The following is a 15,700-nucleotide window of genomic DNA, read 5'->3' on the forward strand; positions in this document are numbered from 1 at the left end:
ACCCCTGCGCGTGTGCGTCCCGCAGGCCTGCTCTCGTCCTTCGTGGAGGTGGAGTCCATAAAGCGCCACTTTAAGAGCCGGCTGGTGGGCACGGTGCTCAACGGCTACCTGTGCCTGCGCAAGCTGGTGGTGCAGCGGACCAAGCTGATCGACGAGACGCAGGACATGCTGCTGGAGATGCTGGAGGACATGACCACAGGTGAGCCTGCAAACCGGCCTCCACGCGCGCAGGTAACGCACCCGTGTGTGGGGCGCGCCCTGACGCTGTCCCCTCCCCCGCAGGGACGGAGTCCGAAACCAAGGCCTTCATGGCCGTGTGCATCGAGACGGCCAAGCGCTACAACCTGGACGACTACAGAACGCCCGTCTTCATCTTCGAAAGGCTGTGCAGCATAATCTACCCCGTGAGTGACCGCAAACGCCGCCTTACTGCTGCTTTCAGGAATGATACTAGTAATAAATCATCATCATTGTCCTCGTGTTATTAATACTAAGCGACTCTGGTTATTGGCATTGCTCTTGAGTTGATGTGGCAGTTAAGTCACAAATCCTGTTTCTAACCGTCTGCCCTGCCAATGCCGTTATCACTCGCGACACACGCCCAATTGGGACAAAGCGGTAGACTCAGGTCCTGGCTAACTCACGTCCTGAGAGATCCCGTTCGTATAAGCGCAGGTGTCTGCATTCGGTCCCATCGCTCTGACCAGATTCCAGCTTAATGTGGCCGCACTCAGTCGTACCCCCATTTAAACACTGTGTGATTTCCACTGCGTACCCTGTGTGGGAGGAGGCGGTGCTTCCGAAAGTGCTCTCCAGCATTCTCCTTACGCTGGGGGTGAGAACTTGTCAGAATCAATGGAGCTGAGCAGAGACTCAGACTGCTCCTGCCCCTCCCTCACCTGCCTCCCTGTGCCGGTCCCTCCTCCCCAGGAGGAGAACGAGGTGACGGAGTTCTTTGTGACGCTGGAGAAAGACCCCCAGCAGGAGGACTTCCTGCAGGGCCGCATGCCAGGGAATCCCTACAGCAGCAACGAGCCGGGCATTGGGCCCCTGATGAGAGACATCAAGAACAAGATCTGCCAGGACTGCGACCTGGTGGCCCTGCTGGAGGACGACAGCGGCATGGAGGTACAGCACCAGCACCGTCACCGTCCAATGGGGCCGCAGCCTCGCCCCCTCCATGTCCTACAAGCCCTGCCCCTTCTGTGTCCTACAGCCCTGACCCCTCTGTGTCCTATAGCCCCGCCCCCTCAGTGTCCTACAGCCCTGACCCCTCTGTGTCCTGTAGCCCCGCCCCCTCAGTGTCCTACAGCCCTGCCCCTTATGTGTCCTACAGCCCCGCCCCCTCTGTGTGCTACAGCCCCGCCCCCTCAATGTCCTACAGCCCTGCCTGCTCCATATAGAAAATAAAAACAACAAAACATTTATTTTTCTGTTTTTAACATAGAAGACAATAAATGACTTCACCAGCAACAAGCTCCGTACACCCAATCATGTTTAAGCCTGTCAGGGTACCACACATTTCAACCTGTGCACAGCTGCCCAGGTCAATTTCCAGGATCTGTTGTTGAAGTGGATCTTAATGGGTGAAGCTTTAAAAATATAATTCTTATTTAAACTCTCTTTATGTTACCCATCCCTTTAGCTGCTTGTGAACAACAAGATAATAAGCCTGGATTTGTCTGTGGCCGAGGTGTATAAGAAGGTGTGGTGTCCCACCAATGAGGTAAGTGCTGACAGAGTACTTGATATGTTTGATCCTCTTACCTCCAGTAGACTAAATAAACAAAGACAATATTCTACTTGTTACCGAATGAAAATTAATTAAAAGTATTATATGTGCTCTTGATATATTAGGTTACATGGCTCTGCCTGTCTCTTTCTCTCTCTCTCATTCACTCAGTCGTTCCTCCTTTCACAATCTAACGTTGAGTAACAGTGTATTTCCACTGCTGATAACGACGGCTTGTTTCCCAGGGAGAGCCAATGAGAATCATCTACCGCATGAGGGGTCTCCTGGGCGACGCCACCGAGGAGTTCATCGAGTCTCTGGACTCCACCACAGGTGCTGAGCCTCACCCAGAGTGGACTCCTGCAGTTTACTTTTTTCCATGTGACCACTCCCAGGTTTACCCTTTAACAGTGTTGACCCCACCCGCTTTCCGTCGGTGACGGAGTTAAAAAAGTATGTAGTCTCTGGCAGGCGGGAGGCAATTGTCGGGAGTTAAATAGTTTGCGGTGGGAGGTGAACGGCATGTCTTGTAATTATGATTGAGCTGGCAGACTAATACACCCATAAAACTTTTACCTTTAATTTCACGGTTGTTTTGACAAGCGCTAAACCAGGCAAGCTCTGTCATGTAGGATTGGATAATGTTTTTCTCCATAGTATGTACTTTAGTCACCCTTATATCCCCACAAAAAGAAATAATGATTTGATGATGTTTTGTTTAAGCTGTACAATTCCTAAACATCGCTTGCTATGATACTGACGTGCACAGTTTGGCGTTTTGGGGGAACTGTATGTACTTTTCGGGAAAGCCGCTGTATTAAGTGCTGGCTTGTGTCTGTGCGCAGATGAAGAAGAGGATGATGAGGAAGTGTACAAGATGGCGGGAGTGATGGCGCAATGTGGCGGCCTAGAGTGCATGCTCCACAGGCTGTCTGGAATCAAGGACTTCAAACAGGGCCGACACCTACTCACTGTGAGTGTGACTGAAACCCTCTCTTTCCTGTGGGAAAGCCCCCAACTTAACTCTCCAAAGACTGACCTTTGACCTTTAACCTAAACCAAAATGAACACACGTGTGGATCTAGCCACTGATCACGGTCTCCCCTGCCTCCCTCTGCAGGTGTTACTGAAGCTGTTCAGCTACTGTGTGAAAGTGAAGATTAACCGGCAGCAGCTGGTCAAGCCGGAGATGAACACGCTGAATGTCATGCTGGGAACTCTCAACCTGGTGAGCAACCTCGTCTCTGTCGCCTCTCTCTCAGACCCGCCCTCCTACCGGAGAGCACCGCTGACCCTTCAGAGGTGTCCCCTCAGAGCAGGAGTAAACTAGGAGTACCCTTAGGAGTTCCACAAGGTTCTGTTCTCGGGTCCCTTGCCCGTTTCGTTTTAATTACTTTGAGCCGGAAGCCAGATGTATGCAAAGCCCTGCCTTGGAGAATATTATTAGTGAACTTATGCTTATGAAATTTTCAGAAGCTGCGGTGGACTGAAGGCCCTGAGCCTATCATTAAATGCTCTCTATTCTCATGTACTCCCTGCTCATGTATTTTACGTGTAAATGAGAGGAGCGTTGAGGAGTTCTGTGCATCTCTCTGTTCGCTGTAGGCGCTGGTGGCCGAGCAGGAGAGTAAGGACAGCGGGGGAGCCTCGATAGCAGAGCAGGTCCTCAGCATCATGGAGATCATCCTGGACGAGGCGAACGCAGAGACCGTGTCTGAAGACAAGGTGAGCTCCAGCACATCACATTTACCCACAGACCATCGTACGCTGACAGTTTATGAACATCAATATTGGCATATAAATGAAAGGAAATGTCGGATCTGCCTGGTTGTTTATTTAGCCACAGATCGATCTGTGCTGCTTTTAAGGGCTATCTCTTCTGAAAGTCAGCATAATGCGAATGAAATGGACCAGGTCTTTCACACAGTGCGGTCGGAGGGGCATCGTTCTGCTCTTTTACCTCTCACTCCCCGTCTCCCAGGGTAACCTGTTGCTTACGGGTGACAAGGACCAGCTGGTGATGCTGCTGGACCAGATCAACACGCCGTTCGTGCGCTCCAACCCCAGCGTGCTGCAGGGCCTGCTGCGGATCATTCCCTATCTGTCCTTCGGGGAGCTGGAGAAGATGCACATCCTGGTGGAGCGCTTCAAGCCCTGCTGCAGCTTCGACAAGTACGTCACTAACCACGCCGCCACCCACCAATCACAGTCCTGCGCATCACAATACCGACACTAAAGTCTGCCATTCACAAGTCTGCCCATTACGATTTTTCCAGTCACAATTCTTCCCATTACAATTCGGCCAATCACACTACTGTTTTGAAAGGTACAGTAGTGTGATTGGCCTTAAATAACTTTGTGTTGGATTTCACAGTTCGAAACATCTGTTTTTTATTTGTCTTGAGATTAGCCGTGTAAAAATATACAATCGTGACCACGTGCTACATTTGCTCTTGCTAGACTGTCCTTTGACTTGCTCTTTGTCACATATGTGGATTTGTGCCAGTGCTGTCCTGCGTTAAATGAATGTGGCTTGATAGCTGAAGATATACTGATGGCCCAGGTAAATCAATATTTTAGTGAACCTTAGAGCACATATTCACCTTTTAATTTTTACAAGTAGGCTGCTCACTAAATTTTAAAATGTCTCACTTCTGCTTTATCGGCTGTACCTGCAGGTGGGTGTGCCAGCTTGTTTCTGATGGTGTGCACCAGTGTGTTCTCACTCACCCCAACAGGAAAGGCAGTTGAAAAGCACCTTGAGCCAGAACTTCCCAGTTCTACCTGGTTCCATTTGGCTCACTGGAAGATGTGGTCAGGGTAATACTGGCGCACACAAAGGATTCGCTGTGTCTGAGCTGCATGCTGTGTGCTCCACAGGTACGACGAGGAGCACAGTCCTGATGACAAGGTCTTCCTGGACTGCTTCTGTAAGATCGCCGCGGGGATCAAGAACAACAGCAACGGCCACCAGCTCAAAGACCTCATCCTGCAGAAGGGAATTACCCAGAGTGCTTTGGACTACATGAAGAAGCATATCCCCAGTGCCAAAAAGTAGGCAGTCTTCTGTGCAGTATTTACCTCCTGGAATTTGAAAGTGTAAAGTGACTGTGCAGAATTAACAGTGCATACTGAAGAGGCCAGTTTTAATGTGTTGATCCGGGTGTGATGTTTAGTGTGGAATGGGTAGAGTGTTGATTGGATGGGACTTAATGTTGATAGCGCTGCTGTACTTTTCTCTTGCCCAGTTTGGACGCTGACGTGTGGAAGAAGTTCCTGTCCCGCCCCGCCCTGCCCTTCATCCTTAGATTGCTTCGCGGACTGGCTACCCAACACCCCCCCACTCAGGTACACACACAGGCACACTCACACAAACTCACACTCACACACACTAATACAGACACTCACACTCACACTACCTCCCAGAATACCATCTCACAGGTACACACACACACGCACGCACCAGCTCACATGCACACACATACCACCCCCCAGAATACCATATCACAGGTACACGCACGCATGCACGCGCACACACACACACATACGCACACTTATACTCACAAACCACCCAGAATACCACCTCACAGGTACACACAGACATACACACACACACATGCACACCTCTCCTGGTCTGCTGCTGTACGGTACTCTCCCCGTCTCTCCCCAGATGCTGATCGGCACGGACTCCATCACGAACCTGCACAAGCTGGAGCAGGTGTCGAGCGACGAGGGCATCGGCACGCTGGCCGAGAACCTGCTGGAGGCGCTGCGCGAGCACGCCGACGTCAACCTGAAGATCGACGCGGCGCGGAGGGAGACGCGCGCCGAGAAGAAGCGCATGGCCATGGCCATGAGGCAGAAAGCCCTGGGCACCCTGGGGATGACGGTGCGGTCCCCTCTCTCTCTCTCTCTCTTTCTCTCTTTTTTCCCTGGGAATGACGGTGCGGTCTTCTCTCTCTCTCTCTCTTTCTCTCTTTCTCTCTTTTTTCCCTGGGAATGACGGTGCGTTCCTCTCTCTCTCTCTCTCTTTCTCTCTTTCTCTCTTTTTTCCCTGGGAATGACGGTGCGTTCCTCTCTCTCTTTTCCTCTCTTTTTTCCCCTGGGGATGACATTTCCCTCTCTCTATCTGTATCTCTGCCCTTTCTTTTTCTCAGGGAATGGCAGTACGTTCCTCTATCTATATTTCTTTTTCCTCTGGGAATTAAAATTTCCAGGGGAAAATTTAGCACGCTTTGCCAAAGGACAGGAAGAGCACGTGTGTGTTAAATTATGGATGCTCCCTCTCTCCATGCCCCTCCATTCTGACTGTGAGCGCGCTGGTGAGCACAGCAGAAAGTGCAGTCTTTCTCTGCAGCAGGTAGATGATGTGATTTAACCCTCGGTCCCCGTAAGCCCTTAATCTTTCTGAGGAACACAGCCCTTCAGAACAGTGGGAGTCACCTGCAGTGCAACACAATTACAAGGGTTGTCTGGCTTCCTCAGCAACAAAAGGAGGTATCAGCCCAGTGTCTTAAGTACACTAATCCCTCCTGTACTGCAAACGGTGTGTCACCATGGAAATCATTTTACAGTTCCTGGTCATTTGTTCTCCTGTTCTTACGAATGTATTTTCCAGTTCCTAGTAATGCATTTTGCTGGAATTTTTCCCGTTCATTTCCCCCCTTATTGTCTCATATTTACCATTCCTTTTCTTTGCTTCTAGCTTCTTAAATTCCCTGTAAATTACCGGGTACAGCCTGTTTGTGAATGCTGCTGCGTTAAGGAGAAGTTGAATTGATTGGCCGGTTGATTTGTTCCAGACCAATGAGAAGGGCCAGGTGGTGACTAAGACGTCGCTCCTGAAGCAGATGGAGGAGCTGATTGAGGAGCCCGGCCTTACCTGCTGCATCTGCAGGGAGGGCTACAAGTTCCAGGTACACACGGCCAAACGGCCAGGGAACCCGTCTGGATGAACTCGCCGAGAGTTCATAAACAAGCCGTGTACAGGCTGATAGGCTCTCAGTTGCCTGGTGCAACCAAACTCCATTTGCTAAATATATATGCAGCTGGGAATTTATTTCAGGGTATTACTGATACATGAATGTAAAGTAGCTGCAGTGAGCTGTTGATGGTGTTTACAGTGAGAGATGTGTGAGAGATTCTGTCTTCACCAGTGTATGTGTACCTATTAATATCAGTATTATGATAGTTACATATTCAGTCATTTTTAAATTTTCTGATAAAACCGGTGTTCCAGTGTAACCACCTCTCTCCCTCCCTCCCTCCCTCCACAGCCCACGAAGGTCCTGGGCATCTACACCTTCACAAAGCGTGTGGCCCTGGAGGAGTTTGAGAACAAACCCCGCAAACAGCAGGGCTACAGCACTGTGTCTCATTTTAACATAGTCCACTACGACTGTCACCTGGCTGCTGTGAGGTACGCACATCTGTAGCATAGTCCACTGTGACTGTCATCTGGCTGTGTCAGATACACATCCTTTAACATAGTCCACTGTGACTGTCACCTGGCTGCTGTGAGGTACGCACATCTGTAGCATAGTCCACTGTGACTGTCATCTGGCTGTGTCAGATACACACATCCTTTAACATAGTCCACTGTGACTGTCACCTGGCTGTGTCAGATACACATCCTTTAACATAGTCCACTGTGACTGTCATCTGGCTGTGTCAGATACACACATCCTTTAACATAGTCCACTGTGACTGTCATCTGGCTGTGTCAGATACACATCCTTTAACATAGTCCACTGTGACTGTCATCTGGCTGTGTCAGATACACATCCTTTAACATAGTCCACTGTGACTGTCAGCTGGCTGTGTCAGATACACATCCTTTAACATAGTCCACTGTGACTGTCATCTGGCTGTGTCAGATACACATCCTTTAACATAGTCCACTGTGACTGTCACCTGGCTGTGTCAGATACACATCCTTTAACATAGTCCACTGTGACTGTCATCTGGCTGTGTCAGATACACATCCTTTAACATAGTCCACTGTGACTGTCATCTGGCTGTGTCAGGTACACATCCTTTAACATAGTCCACTGTGACTGTCATCTGGCTGTGTCAGATACACATCCTTTAACATAGTCCACTGTGACTGCCACCTGGCTGTGTCCGGTATGCTAGTCCCATTCTAGTTCCCAGAGGGTCTAGACTCTGCCGGCCATGTTAAGGATTAAAAGCGTTCAGGTTCTGATGTGTTCTCTGTCCTTTGTCAGGCTGGCTCGTGGGAGAGAGGAGTGGGAGAGCGCCGCCCTACAGAACGCCAACACCAAGTGCAACGGCCTGCTGCCCGTGTGGGGGCCTCATGTGCCCGAATCCGCCTTCGCCACCTGCCTGGCCCGGTCCGTTTAGTCTCGAAAAAAATAAAAATAATAATTCCTGCATTTCGGAGGTTATTTTTGAGACGCTCTCTGCAGTGAGCAGGTGCGTTGCAGGCTGTGATGACGCTGAAGATACGCTCTCTCTCTCTGCAGGCACAACACATATCTGCAGGAGTGCACAGGCCAGCGGGAGCCCACGTACCAGCTCAACATCCACGACACCAAGCTGCTGTTCCTCCGCTTCGCCATGGAGCAGTCCTTCAGCGTGGACACGGGGGGCGGAGGCCGCGAGAGCAACATCCACCTCATCCCCTACATCATCCACACCGTGCTCTATGTGCTCAACACGTACGCCGCCCCTCCTCCGCTGTGTCTGTCTGTGTGTGTGTGTGTGTCTGTCTGTGTGTGTGTCAACGTGTCTGTGTGTGTGCGTGCGTGCGTGCGTGTGTGTCTGTGTGTCTGTCTGTGTCTGCGTCTGTGTCTGTGTGTATATGTATCTGTGTGTGTGTGTGTGTGTGTCAACGTGTCTGTCTGTGTGTGTGTGCATGCGTGCGTGTGTGTCTGTGTGTTTGTCTGTGTCTGCGTCTGTCTGTGTCTGTGTGTATATGTATCTGTGTGTGTGTGTGTGTGGAGGTGTGCGCATGTGTGTGTGTGTGTGTGTGTGTGTGTGTGTGTGTGTGTGTCTGTGTCTGTGTGTATATGTATCTGTGTGTGTGTGTGTGTGTGTGTGTGAACGTGTCTGTCTGTGTGTGTGTGCATGCGTGCGTGTGTGTCTGTGTGTTTGTCTGTGTCTGCGTCTGTCTGTGTCTGTGTGTATATGTATCTGTGTGTGTGTGTGTGGAGGTGTGCGCATGTGTGTGTGTGTGTGTGTGTCTGTCTGTCTGCGTCTGTGAGATTACCCAGCTGCAGTGGTTGTGACTGCCCTCTCTCTGTCTCTGCCCTCTGCAGGACGAGGGCCACGTCGCGGGAGGAGAAGAACCTGCAGAGCTTCCTGGAGCAGCCGTGTGAGAAGTGGGTGGAGACGGCGTACGAGGTGGACGGACCGCACTACTTCACCGTCCTGGCCATGCACATCCTGCCGCCCGAGCGCTGGAGGGCCACGCGCCTCGACTTCCTGCGCCGCCTGCTGGTCACCGTGCACGCCAGGAAGGTCTCCCCGGGAGGGGCCAACAAGTAAGCCACACCCCCAATCCCACAGACCGTCCCAAGGGGCAGGGGCTTCACAGTCACTGCGGACTTCTGCTTTGACAAGCTGGGTGGCAGTTTAACAGTCAGATATTTTTCATTACTGTCAAGTGTTCTGCCATCATGCAGTATACCAATGATGTTATTGTGCATTATTAGTAATTATTTCATTATTATTTAATGAATTTAATTTGCAGTGATTACGAAAGCTGAATGAATTCTGAAGGTTCAGTAAGGTGGTTGAGGAGCATTAGGAACGTGGACACAGCGCTGGGGGGGGTGGGGGACGGTGTTTCTGAGATGTGTGTGTATCGATCGGGGGCAGGCAGCTCTGTTGCAGATTCCCATGCGTGACAGCAGACCTGGCGGCTGCGGCGCACACTGGCGGTAAATCACCAGGGACCCGCCGGAGATCTCCGGATCACTCCGGCATGTAGGTCAGCGTGAGGGAGGGGCCGCGCCGGCAGCTCCGGGTTACCACGGCCTGCCTACCGCGGAGGGGGCGGGCGCAGGGGGGGCCAGGTCCGCCCCGGTCACCCGAAACTCAAGCTGTGCGCGACCGTGTTCGCTGACTGCCTTTCACAGCAGACCCAGGAGCTCGTCCTCTCCTCAGCGCCCGTACAAGTCGGACTTACCCGCCCTTACGCAAGGAGGACAGAGCGCTCCCATGCCCTCTTTGTTAAGATGTTTTTTCCCCCATGTCCCCGTCCACAAAGGGCGCAGCACAGGGAAATGAATGGCTGACAGGCCAATGCGGGTTGCTAAATGTTACTGTAGGCTTGTGAACAGAGCGCCATTGTGCTCATCCACTACGCGGAAAAAAGACAGTCTGCTCCGTAAACACGCAGCGCTCTGCGAAATATAAGTGGGCCCGTCATATTTCTCCCCTGAGAGGCACAGTGTGCGCCTGTGTTCTCAGTGGAGGCGTGTGAATGTACTGAGTACATGTACGTGTACTCGCCGTACGGTACAGATAGACAGTGTGAGATGTGAAGATGGCGGCTCCAGCAGTTGGGTGCACACATTCAGGTCTTTCTGACTGTGAACGAACGGGAGGCCGGCAGGTGCCTGATTGGCAGCCCTCGTGGGCGTGGCTCTTTAGTGAAATATGAATTCCTCCCGAAAGGAGCAGCCAATCGGCTCCTTTAAAGGAAGTGCTGTGAGAGCTCAGAATCAGAATCAGAATCGTATTTTATTGCCAAGTACGTTTACACATACGAGGAATTTGTTTTGGTCAACACACCGAGGCAGCCATCTGCGGCGCCAACTTATTAGATGAGAAATGAGAGAACAGGAGGAAGGAGGAGGAAAAAAAACAGTCCTTTCAATGAAACGAGAGGGCACTCGTTTCATTGAAACGAAGAAAAACCTCAGCACATAGCAACATCATAAAAACATTACAAACATTACAACAAAACTCGAGCTGTTGTTAGCGTGACCTTTGACGAACAACAGCAGGAAATACTGAGAGCGATTAAACCACAGAAAAACCACCTGCGTATCTGTCCTTAGAGAACTTCTTAGAATGTTCTTATGCCTGCCTGTGTGAAACAAGAGAAAGAGACACAGGTTTATGAAAGAGAATGATAATGTGATGCACCCTGTTTTACCCTAGTGAGTATGGAAGGGCCTGCTCATGTTGATAGGGTAGGCAATGTCCTGTCTCAGAGCTTCCCAGATGGCATAAGTGGGTGCGTATGTGCGCTGCACATTAGCCGAAAACCACATTACTCCAGCTTCACTGTGTTGTAAACCAGAGTTTGTGTTGGGGAAGTACAGACACTGCATGCTTGGTTCATTCCTCCTATCCTGTTTTTTTTTTTTTTTTTACCTTATCTGTGATATGTGCAGAGAATCGCATGCCTTTTCAGAAGACATTAAAAGATGGCACTATGCAAGGCTGTAAATTCTTTTTACTCTCTTTTTTAAAGCCGTTCTCGTAAGCTGTTGTCATTCAGATGACTCACTTGTGCTTCCGTGAATCTGCTGCCCTGGCTCACGGGCGGGTCGTAAACGGTCCCCTTGCGCTGAATTCAATTCGGGGCTGAAGCGCTTCGTGTCAGCGGCGTCCGCTCTGTCGCACGTCGATGCTGCATCAGGCTGTGGAGCGCGGTTACGAAATGTGCTGTGTAAAGCCGCTTTTATTCATATTTTATTCATAAAGGCCGTTATTCATATCGCTACACCGTTACACCTGCTGGGCAAATATGTCAGCATGTGGGCTTTTCATATTCCAGGAGAGAGATTAAATTTGGACAGTGAGCTTAATGCAAGCACAGTGGGAGAGGGGTAAGGCCCTGACCCGAATGCCAATTTTGAGGTTCATTTAAGTGACTAATTGGGTTAACCGAGTGAAGTGGAAGGGTAAGACCACCAGCGAGCACCGCTTCCAGATCGACTCTAAATACAACGCACACGCCAAGGTGGACCCAGTGAAATATCCAGTTATGTAGTAAAGTATCCAACGTGCTTTGTTTCCCTCATGCAATGAGCTGAGCTGTAAGGAAATCTCTTCTGAAGTGTCCACTGATTGTATTGACTGATTGGGTTGGCTGGTCGACTGATTGATTGAGCGATTGATTGATTGTTCCTCCATGCTGTTTTTCTCGCAGACTAACAGACAAAGCTGTGAAGGAGTACGGCGTGTACCGATCCCCTCTTCTTTTCTGGGGGCTGGTGGATCTCATCTACGACATGTTCAAGGTCAGGATGTGCCGTCGTCACCAGGCCGGGGATTTCCGGAGTGCTTCATCTCGAGAAGCCCGCAAACAGCAGCGCAGTTTCTGTTTCGCACACCTACGTGTGAACAGTACTAGACGTTATGTGACAGTTTGCTGTGGCTCTTCAAACGTGTGTTCGGTGCAATACAGACACAAAAGAAATTACAATAATCCTCATATTACCAGTGATGTGCAAACCAAACCAGTAATGCAGGAACATGAACGTTGCTGTTTGCTGGTGAGAATAATTTGAGCAGATCTGGGCTTGTTGTTGTTCTTGGTGTTGAGCAGTGGTTCTCACCCTGCTCTCCAGTTTGCACGAGGGTTCTGCCTGATTTGTGACTGTTGAAGCCCTCTCATTTTCCTGTCAGAGTTTTTCAGGAAAAACAACAGGACTTTATTCATATGCAGATTGGCTCTCACACAAGCACAGCGTGCTTACTCCTTAACCCTTAATTGCTGAGAAGTTTTTGAGAGAGTATTCGGCAATAACACAGTACACAGTAATATGTGCTGAGCAGATTTTACTCTGATAGGTTACACTTGATTTCATTTGGACTCGCATAAAAACTGCTGAAGTTAAATGAACAGTAAGGATTTAACCGTAGATCGTAGTTTAAATGTAGTAATTGAGCTTTTTTGTGAGCTCACCACCCCCCCCCCCTCGGCGTCTCTCCCCCCTCAGAAAGTGCCCACCAGCAACACGGAGGGAGGCTGGTCCTTCTCGCTGGCGGAGTACGTGCGGCACAACGACATGCCCATCTACGAGGCCTCCGAGCGGGTGCTGCGCGCCTTCCAGGACGAGCTCATGCCCGCCGAGTCCTTCTCCGAGTTCCTGGACGTCGTAGGTGAGCGTTAAGCCCCGCCCCACTGCGCCCGTCACCCCGCTCCCCCCCTCCCATTCGTCAGGCACCCCAGACGAACGGTCTGAGATCTCCATACTGACAGAGGCTGTGAATAGCACTTTACACAGCTGAGAGATTATGAAATGGCAAATAACTGTTTTGAAGTTTGGCTTCATTTTTCAAAGGCTAATGAGGGCAAGGCAACTGCCACGTGCAGGAAGGAAAGCATGTTTATAAAGGAGGACTTGCATCCAGCCTGATGAAACGTTTAATCAGTCCTGGATTTAAGTGCCCAGCCGCACACCTGCGTGAGCTGATGTGTGCATTAGCGCTAACGCTTAGCCTCTGTCTCTCCAGGTCTTCTGTCAGAGATCCCCGACCCTGACGGCTTCCTGCGGGATGTTTTGAACTCTGTGCCCTGAGGACGTTTCGGATCCCGCCCACACTGACCGCCCCGCTCTGGGTGTCCCGTACGGGCAGGCTGTCCTTGGCCCCCCCCCGTCTTCTGGGGTGTCTGCAACAGGCTCCTCCCAGGACCCTTTTCAACCCCCCCTTTGCTGGGGGGGGTTCCTCAGCTCCTGTTAACACATATACACATGCACTCGTATACGCACACACACACACACACACACACACACAACCACACAGACACACACACGGACACACACACACACACACTTGTTCCTGTCTTCACTTTCAGCAGCCTTGGTTTTGTTTATCTCAGCTTAAAACAACAGAAATCTTAAATCAGACAATTATATGTGTAGCCTGAAGAGTTGATACATTTATAATAAAAAGGGTTCTGTAATATTTAACACGTGGAGAGAAGCCTACGTGGTTTGATCCAGTGTGCCTGGGTGGCCATAGATTAAAGCACCCAACTCCCAGTGTTCTTGGGATTCGGTGCAAAAACAAGGAGTAACCTTGCTTTTTTCGTGATTAATTTTTATTTTGATTGGGGTTTTTTTTGTTTGTTGGTTGGTTCCTTTTATTTTTGTCATGAAAATTAACAAACTTCCAAACTGACCGGAAGCTGCAGCCTAGCTTATGGTATCGCTAACTAATGTTCACATGCTCTCCCTACATCGCAGTTTGCTGTGGTGTTATCTGACCTGACTGCAGGTTATGAGAATATAATGAGAAAGCTGTTGGTTTTTTTTTTTTGTGTTTTCAAGCACAATGTTAAACACGCATGTATTTGGTGTCTCATACATAAAACAAAAAAAAGTAAGAGAAGAACAAAGTAATTTGTGAGTTTTTTTTTTTCTTTTTTTCCCAGGCCCTAGAATATGAAAGAAGCGATGGTTTGGGAGGGACAGGTTTTTATCTCTGCGGTGTCTTAACCGAAACTATCCAGCAGAAAAAAATTAGTTCTATTGCTGTAATGTCACTTTTTTTTTTTCTTTTGCCATTTTTTGGTCTGTTTGGTTTCATTTGGTTTTTTCCTGTTCTGGTCCTTCCTGGCCAAACACTACACTGGTTTCTGTCCGTACCTGTTTTTTTTTTGTCTTCCACCAGGTCCATTAACATAAGAATATCACAGACAAGACATTTCCCATAGCCTTTTTTTTGGTTTTGTTCTGGTAAGCACGGTGCCACTGGGTCCATTCCCAGTGATCAAGAATTCTTTGCGATATATTGACGCCTGCGAAAGGGCGCCCTTGTACTCAGAGCCGAACGCATGGTGTGTGGAGTTTGTTTCAATCCAGTTAGTGTTTATTTGCCTATTCCCGTTGCTACGATGTTTCAACTGTTGCTGAATGTCTGCTTTTCGGATTAGCTAAAGATTAATAAAGCTGTAATAATTCTGCACCAGACCCGCCGTTTCGTCTGTTCCAACTCCAGTGAATTCCTGGGCCATTGCCCAAACGGTAATTACCTGATCCTTGCTATGATATGATTTCATGTTGTGGAGCGTATACAGTTTTCTTTCTCCTCTTTATGCAGCCAGTACAATCCCATTGATTGAGTCATGATTAGATAAGTAAAAAGTCAAAAGGCACATCTATTTATTGATCCTCTTTAATAAATATGAAGTTATTTAATAAATCACCATCCTTCTCACAGATAGCTATTAGACAGGCAACTCTTAGATGAGATGGCTAAGTTTGGCATATTTCCAGGAGGTGGTCCAAATGATGGAATAAGATTTAGGGTGCAACAGAAAAAAACCCAGAATGTACCATAAATAAAGTGACAGATGGACAACAAGGACAACGAAAACAACACCAATGAAACAGTCCAAAGATGGAGTTGTACCACCGGAATAAAAGGTAGAAAACGTAGTTGTTAAAACGACAGGAGAATAAGATGAACGGTTTGCCGATGGCACTTCACGCTTCAGTCTAAAACGGCTGTAAACGTCAATAACAATTGAGATGAACCGAGCGTTGTGATTAAGTGCTGAGGATACAGTGAGTTCATTGTGGGGTGGAATGATCATGCATTGTCCTATAACTGTTTGGGTTGTGCACTGGCTGGGTTGAAAGTGAAATTACTTGTAATGTGTGGGGTCTTTGCAGATTGTGGCATCAATGGACAGATGTGAATGAACATGGCCAGCAGTTTATACCTTTATTCTGCACTGCTCTCTTGGTGACGGCTCGTTCGATCAGGTTATACATATTTAATGGGCTCAGTCTCCAAATGGCCCATTCCTGCAGCTGAGCTTCTGAAAATGGAGCACCTGCTCCCTCCATAAATGCACACCACATGTTGGGGGAGGTTCATTTAAATACTTGTGCTGAATGTACATTACAGGTAAGAAGTCAGATTTGATCCACACAGTTAAAAGGTCTTAGAAGGAAGAATGTCTTCATAAATGTGATGGATAGCAATTGTTGTACATTTATAGGACAGCTAGGACAACTTGGCCAGAATAATAGG

At 49.1% G+C, this 15,700-nt stretch overlaps 1 protein-coding gene across 16 annotated transcripts in view; it reads left to right on the forward strand.

Annotated features, from left to right (window-relative positions):
- Nucleotides 1-14,624, forward strand: part of ubr4 (ubiquitin protein ligase E3 component n-recognin 4) — a 63,034-nt gene extending 48,410 nt beyond the window's left edge. For 15 of the 16 annotated variants that reach the window (XM_035383337.1, XM_035383343.1, XM_035383340.1 and 12 more), the window contains 20 exons: nt 26-199; nt 283-404; nt 931-1,128; nt 1,646-1,726; nt 1,978-2,065; nt 2,578-2,705; nt 2,853-2,960; nt 3,338-3,457; nt 3,714-3,904; nt 4,613-4,786; nt 4,981-5,080; nt 5,403-5,621; nt 6,535-6,648; nt 7,009-7,151; nt 7,960-8,085; nt 8,218-8,412; nt 9,013-9,237; nt 11,862-11,952; nt 12,655-12,817; nt 13,172-14,624. In XM_035383337.1, the coding sequence (XP_035239228.1) occupies nt 26-199; nt 283-404; nt 931-1,128; nt 1,646-1,726; nt 1,978-2,065; nt 2,578-2,705; nt 2,853-2,960; nt 3,338-3,457; nt 3,714-3,904; nt 4,613-4,786; nt 4,981-5,080; nt 5,403-5,621; nt 6,535-6,648; nt 7,009-7,151; nt 7,960-8,085; nt 8,218-8,412; nt 9,013-9,237; nt 11,862-11,952; nt 12,655-12,817; nt 13,172-13,236 (2,825 nt within the window). In that variant the 3' untranslated portion in view covers nt 13,237-14,624. The remainder of the gene's footprint in view (nt 1-25; nt 200-282; nt 405-930; nt 1,129-1,645; nt 1,727-1,977; nt 2,066-2,577; nt 2,706-2,852; nt 2,961-3,337; nt 3,458-3,713; nt 3,905-4,612; nt 4,787-4,980; nt 5,081-5,402; nt 5,622-6,534; nt 6,649-7,008; nt 7,152-7,959; nt 8,086-8,217; nt 8,413-9,012; nt 9,238-11,861; nt 11,953-12,654; nt 12,818-13,171) is intronic. The other variant, XM_035383346.1, reaches the window with a different exon arrangement.
- The last annotated feature ends 1,076 nt before the right edge of the window (nt 14,625-15,700 follow it).

This window comes from Anguilla anguilla, chromosome 11 (genome assembly GCF_013347855.1).
Source record: "Anguilla anguilla isolate fAngAng1 chromosome 11, fAngAng1.pri, whole genome shotgun sequence".
NCBI classification, from domain to species: Eukaryota; Metazoa; Chordata; class Actinopteri; order Anguilliformes; family Anguillidae; genus Anguilla; species Anguilla anguilla.